General features: G+C 34.9%; 1 protein-coding gene across 2 annotated transcripts in view; it reads right to left on the bottom strand.

Moving 5' to 3' along the window:
• The window catches only part of hgh1 (HGH1 homolog (S. cerevisiae)), a 7,245-nt gene extending 4,785 nt beyond the window's left edge, over positions 1–2,460 (bottom strand). Inside the window, exons 1-3 of one of the 2 annotated variants that reach the window (XM_027166421.2) lie at positions 2,360–2,460; positions 520–1,122; positions 302–402 (exon numbers count right to left, since the gene is read on the bottom strand). In XM_027166421.2, the coding sequence (XP_027022222.1) occupies positions 302–402; positions 520–1,061 (643 nt within the window). In that variant the 5' untranslated portion in view covers positions 1,062–1,122; positions 2,360–2,460. Of the gene's footprint in view, positions 1–301; positions 403–519; positions 1,123–2,164; positions 2,323–2,359 lie in introns of those variants that run through there. The other variant, XM_047808269.1, reaches the window with a different exon arrangement.
• Positions 2,461–6,922: the final 4,462 nt, after the last annotated feature.

The following is a 6,922-nucleotide window of genomic DNA, read 5'->3' as shown; positions in this document are numbered from 1 at the left end:
CTGTTACAGGAACCCAGTCATATCATTACTGATTTTACATCTTCTTTTCTTTCATTTACTTATTTTGTTATATTTCCTTATTAAAGTGTTTGTAGAAGTTATTACTGAACATCTTTAACTAAACATGTTGAAATGTTGAGTGATGAGAAACATCTGAATGGCAGCGTTTATATTTTTATAGTTTTAGAGGAACTCTTTATCCATCATAAAAAAAAGCACTCGGAAAACACAGTAGATTTGCACAAACTCACTTACTCTGTAACTCAGACAATTACACAATATTTCAACAGCTCAACCTTACAGTGGTCAAAGCAGCAGTTCCTCAGCGTGCCCACGACTCCACCACGTCTGCTGACCGATGCCTCGTACTGCGTGTAGGGAAGAAGCCTCTGTATCACACACCTGCAGCAAGAAGACAAACACAAGGCTGGTGTTCGATTGTATCACAGTTCAGACAGTGTTCATCTTTGGAAAAAAATCTTCTGCTAAATTTGACCTGTTTCCCTGAACGAGACTGACCTGTCCCTGTCCAGGATGAAGTGCCTTGCCTCAGGTAACTGTGTGAGATTAGACAGCAACGGCCCGAGGTAATGAAGCGATGCTTTCTTATTAAAGCCCTCAGTGCAGAAGATTTCCACTATTTTGGCCATGCCGATATTCTGCTCCTGCAGCTCATGTAACACGTCCACACATGTCCTTTCATGCCTGGACAGGTTGGTGAGGATGGAGCAGATGCGGTCAGAGAATTCGTACTCTGGGTCGAGGAGGTGGTTCAGCAGCACAGGTAAGATACCTGCCTCCTTCACCAAGGGCTTGTGCAGTGTCTCGTCAGCCGACAGGTTGACCAGGGAATGGTAACAGTCCTTCGCAATGGCAATAGAGATATCTGCTGTGAGCTTGACCAGAGCCTTGAGGAAGTCAGGCTTGGTTTGCAGGTAGCGGCAGCCGTCTCGTGTTCCCGTCAGACCGAGGATGTACTCTGTAGCCTGGCCCTTAACGTCTGCCCTCGTGTCCAGTCGTAGGAAAGAGAGCAGCTCCTGCGCCTCACTGTCACTTAGCATTGTGTGGGCCAAAACTGTTGGTGGCTACAAGACCTTCAGTAAGCACTCTGAGTCTACAAACCTAAAGACACACAGATGATAACATTGGAACATCTAACTGACAGAGGAACAGCAGGAACTGTGGAGTCAGGGTGCAGTTTGGGGCAACATCATGTTTGCAACATACTACTCACTGCACCCAGTATTACATAGCTAGTGTAGACCCCTTTTATTTTATTTTATTACTTTATTAAAATAAAAAAAATATTAAAAATAACGGATGGAGTTTTTAGCAGATATTATTGATTTGTTAAATCTCTGAGAGAGGGATGACTGTGGTGTACTTGTGTGAACCAATACACAATGTCCAATCACTGATCAGTACTGAACCCAACATCCAATCACTGATCAGTACTGAACCCAACATCCAATCACTGATCAGTACTGAACCCAACATCCAATCACTGATCAGTACTGAACCCAACATCCAATCACTGATCTCTGTTGTTTTTTTCCCCTGCACACTTTTTTATTCTGTCAATTCTTTTACTTTTATTATTCGTTATTTCCTTTATCATTAATTATGTTTACCTTCTGTTTATGTTCTGTAAAGCTGCTTTGAGACAAAGTCTATTGTAAAAAGCGCTATACAAATAAACTTGTATTGAATTGAATTGTTGTACTTTAGTGTAAATTCTCGTCTCAGTGATATTCACAGCTAAATAAAAGAATGTTACTGCATCTGTACATCTTTTCATATTTCACTGGAGATTCACGGTCACTGCTTTAACCTCCTGTTAATGATAATATATGGGCTCATTTGTGCTGCCATGATCAAAGACTTCTTTTTTCTATAAGAATGTTTTTAGCTCCTATTTTCTACTCTGATAAAAAATTCTCTTCTGTTCCAAATGTCTTCAGAAAATCTTCCTTCGTCTAATGTTTTTATATTCAGATGATGATGATGATGATGATGACAACCAACTAATATGCAAATGACGTGTGACGTCATCTGACAACTAGCAGTAGATGTAGTAATGGTAACAGATCTTAGACACACAGCTCCCATAATGCACCGCGGTTATACAGTTTTATACTAGACTATATAAAAATATTAAACAAACCTCATTCTCATATAACCAGAATTATCAGCTTTGTTGTTGTTGAAGAAGAGATCAATGTCATACAGTAACGTTACCATCACACCAGAAGGTGGATCATATGATATATAACTAAAAGTAAGAGTGAGTAAAGAACAGGGAATGATCTGTGACCTGAAAACTGTCAACACAACTAACTAGTTTAACTAACACACTTACCTAGTGCAGGACCACGAAACACATGGCACTGTAGAGAAACACTTCTTTCCCTGATTTAGAGCTGAAGGTGTTTCACTGCCACCTACAGGACTGGAGTAAGGACTGAGGAGCTGAGTGTACAATAACAGCACCGTAACTATATTATAGTAACAACAATAATAAGGGATTTTATTCACATACACATTTTTATAATGTTCTCGTTCTGCTCCTGGAACTCTGGACCTCAGACAATTGGGTTTTTGTGATTTCTGGAGACAAAAAAATCAGAATAAAATCCAGTTCACTTGGAATAATAAAAAATGATCAAGCAGATTCAGTATAGACTTTTGTATTTTATCGAATGATTTAGCCAATTAAGTTGAAGAAACAAAAATAACCCCTAAATTAAATATAAGTCAAACTATTGGAAGCTTAATAATAAACATTTGAATGATAAATTGTACAAAAAGAAGCCATTAAAATAATTAATGAAAATTGGTAAATACTGAGAATACACTAAATGTCAGATGTATAATATGAAAATTAATTAGACTGATATTAAACTCTAAGAAAGATAGCTTACTATTAGAATTGGAGATCCATAACTTTAATCAATAATGATGCTAAGTTATTGGCTTATATATTTGCAGAAAGAATGAAGTTATGCTTGGACACAATTACAGATGATTTTCAGTCTGTTTTTATTCAGGAGAGACATATTGGTATTCATATCAGATTAATACTATTAATAGTAACATTTTATTCATAGATATATATAAAGCATTCAATGCTGTAGAAAACAATTTTTTATTTGATTTTTTGGCTTTGGTACATGTTTTTAAAGGGTGATAAAAATGTATACAATGACTGTAATAGTACCACTGAGAACTTTGAGAACATTGAGAACATTAAGAGTTTGCATCTCTAGAGGTATAAAACAGGGGGATCCTGTTGCTCCATTGTTGTTTCTGTTAGTAATGCAAGTGATGGCATTGCACATATACAGTATAAGGACCTCTTTGAGTGTATTCTGATTTTGGAACAAGAGATCACGTGTTATCAGCCTGCCAATGATACGTCTTTGTCCTTAACCCTTGTGCAGACCTGGGGTTTATTTGACTCATCTGGAAAGTTTAATGTGTCATAACTTGGGTTTTCTTCCACATATTTGCCTGAAATTGATCAGGATTGTTTCAAATTATGAACTTTAATTTTGTCTATTTTCGTTGAACTATGTGTTTGTAAAATAAATACTTTCCTCCTCAAGTCCTCCCGAGTCATTTAGTGGGGCAATAGGTCACACTTTTGCCCTTTTCAGCACAATGAACTTACATACAGACTCAAAAATGCACACATAAAATGTCCACTAACACACGCACCCAAGAAACACACTCGCACACCACACACACACATGCACACACACACACACACACACACACACACACACACACACACACACACACACACACACACACACACACACACACACACACACACACACAAATTGGGTAATGCATTTGTACATATGTACATACTTACCTGTTCACTTACCTCTTGTGTTAATGTTGGTCTTAACCAAAAGGGGCGGGGCTTGGCCTATAAGAAGGCGCCCCAGAGAATGATCTGGGTCAGTTTACCTGGCTAGCGAGCGTGTAAGTGTGTGCTGTGAGCAATTTAGATTTTTGTCTGTCTTAAAGTAGAGGACTTATATATATAAATACATTTATATATTTCTTTTCTTTTGTTTTTTCACAGTTTTGCTCCTTTATTACTTTTGTATATAGTGTTGGTTGGTATTCACCTCTTGGGCACTGTAAAATAAACAGCACTTTTACACTTACATCTTTGCGAGTATTGCCATCATTTTGGTTTTTTTAAAATATTTCACACCTTTGATATGCCTTTGCCTATAGCAGAGGACAGAATATGATCTACCGAAATGATGCTACACACACACACACACACACACACACACACACACACACACACACACACACACACACACACACACACACACACACACACACACACACACACACACACACACATACACACACAAGCATTGCAATTCATTAAGCCTCCAGAAAAAACAAAAGCTTCTCATTTATAAATATTTCTCACTTGTTATATGTATTTGTCCCGCTGGGTATATACTGTATATACTTCATTTTTTATAAGCAGTCAAAACAGACAAGGTCAAGTTGACTCGGTGCTCCTGTTTGCATAGGAATTCAGGAGGGCTAAAAAATGAAATGCAGGTAAAAAAGATTATAGACTGTCTAGATGCTTTTTCTAGAGTTTCATGACTATATCTCAATATTAAAAATATATACTTTTTCCTATTAAAGATGATGTCCATTTAACAGAATATCAAGGTGTTCTTATTACACATGAAGTCACATATTTGTGAATTAGAATTTGTAAAAACCATTCAGATAGAGTACGATCTAACTTCCAAACTATTATATCAAAAATGTAAAATACATTTGATATGTGACTCATGAGAGATTTATCACTCAAAGGAAGGGTCCTTCTTTCTAAGACTGAAGGTTTATCTCGATTAGTTTATCTTGCAATGCTATTGGATGTCTCCAAAATATTTACCAAAAAATAGATTATATCATGTTAAATTTTCTATGGAAATTTCTATTTTTTATTTACTATTTAAACAAAAATATTTTATGTAACTCTTATAATCAAGGGGAATTGAATGTACTTGATTTTCAGGCCTCTAATATAATGTTCAAATTGAACTGGATTAAACATTTCATAAAATATAGATATAAGATAAGATATGGTTTATAATTCCTAACCTTATTTTTGAAAAAAAAAAATCATTTCTTCTAAAATGTGACTTTAATGTAAATAAACTCCTTTTTCAGTTATTTTCATAAGCATGCTCTCTCATGGCTTCTTATCTACAAACATCATTGTTCTCCCACAGGCACTTCATTTGGAATAATCAATACGTTAAATAAAAAATAAATCAATATTTTACAATAAATGGGTTAAAAATAATATATTGTTTATTTCACAACTGCTAAATGATAAAGTTATTTTCTTACATATTCTGAGCTTCTTAAAAAATTAATAATCCAATTTCTCCATGAGAACATAGCATTTAATACAATTCCTGCTGGTTTTCTGAAATTATTGCAAATTAATGTGGACTCATAAGAAACCAACTTAAAAAAGGAAATCCTTTTGAATGATGTTAATATTAAAGACAGTAAATGTACTAATAAATCTCTTAGGGAGTTTCTTCACTGTCCTGCAGTGTTGGGAAGCAAACAATACTGGGACAGTGTTTTTGAGAATACTAACTGGAAATTGGTTTGGAAAATAATAAGTATTGCATTAACAATTAAATTATATATAAAAAAATAAAAATAAGTATATTTTAAAATTATACACCTAATTTATCACACAAATCAATTTCTACAGAGATTTAAAAATGATGTGTCAGATTCTTGTACATTCTGTAATATAAATGCAGAATCTGCACCTTGTTTTTGGCTGTATGTACACTTGGGTTTTTTATTGATGTTTTTGAATCATTATGTGGGACAAAAATGAATATACAGAAAAAAGATATGGTGAAATAAAATGGTGAAATGTTTATTTAATCAATCAATTTTATTTGGAAATTTCAATACCCATAAATGTAAGTGGTCTGAAAAGAAACCAAACATTTTACATTTTAAGATGGAAATGAAAATTTATTTTGAAAATATGAATATAAGACTGAAAATAAATCAAAACTATGGACTTTTACAATGCTGTTAAATCCTCTTTTTAAATTTTAATTGTATTGTTTCATATCCCTTCTTCCTATTTTTCTTTGTCATTGTATAATGTCATGTTATCATTTGTTATTGAAACAATCGTGAAAAAAAACGGTAGCACAGTGCATATGAACGAGTGTGTACACATTCGTTCAGCACTTGTTGATGACGAAATTAGTATTAGTTGCATTTTAATTGAGTGCACTACAATACTGTGGAATAACAGCTTGTGTTCACTACATAGTGCACTACAATACTGTAGAATAACAGCTTGTGTTCACTACATAGTGCACTACAATACTGTAGAATAACAGCTTGTGTTCACTACATAGTGCACTACAATACTGTAGAATAACAGAATAACAGCTTGTGTTCACTACATAGTGCACTACAATACTGTAGAATAACAGCTTGTGTTCACTACATAGTGCACTACAATACTGTAGAATAACAGCTTGTGTTCACTACATAGTGCACTACAATACTGTGGAATAACAGCTTGTGTTCACTACATAGTGCACTACAATACAGTAGAATAACAGCTTGTGTTCACTACATAGTGCACTACAATACTGTGGAATAACAGCTTGTGTTCACTACATAGTGCACTACAATACTGTGGAATAACAGCTTGTGTTCACTACATAGTGCACTACAATACTGTGGAATAACAGCTTGTGTTCACTACATAGTGCACTACAATACTGCGGAATAACAGCTTGTGTTCACTACATAGTGCACTACAATACTGCGGAATAACACCTTGTGTTCACTACATAGTGCACTACAATACTGTAGA

The sequence above is a fragment of the Tachysurus fulvidraco genome, chromosome 24 (genome assembly GCF_022655615.1).
Source record: "Tachysurus fulvidraco isolate hzauxx_2018 chromosome 24, HZAU_PFXX_2.0, whole genome shotgun sequence".
NCBI lineage: Eukaryota > Metazoa > Chordata > Actinopteri > Siluriformes > Bagridae > Tachysurus > Tachysurus fulvidraco.
Note: the sequence above shows the minus strand (reverse complement) of the source record. Positions and strands in the feature narration are given on the sequence as shown.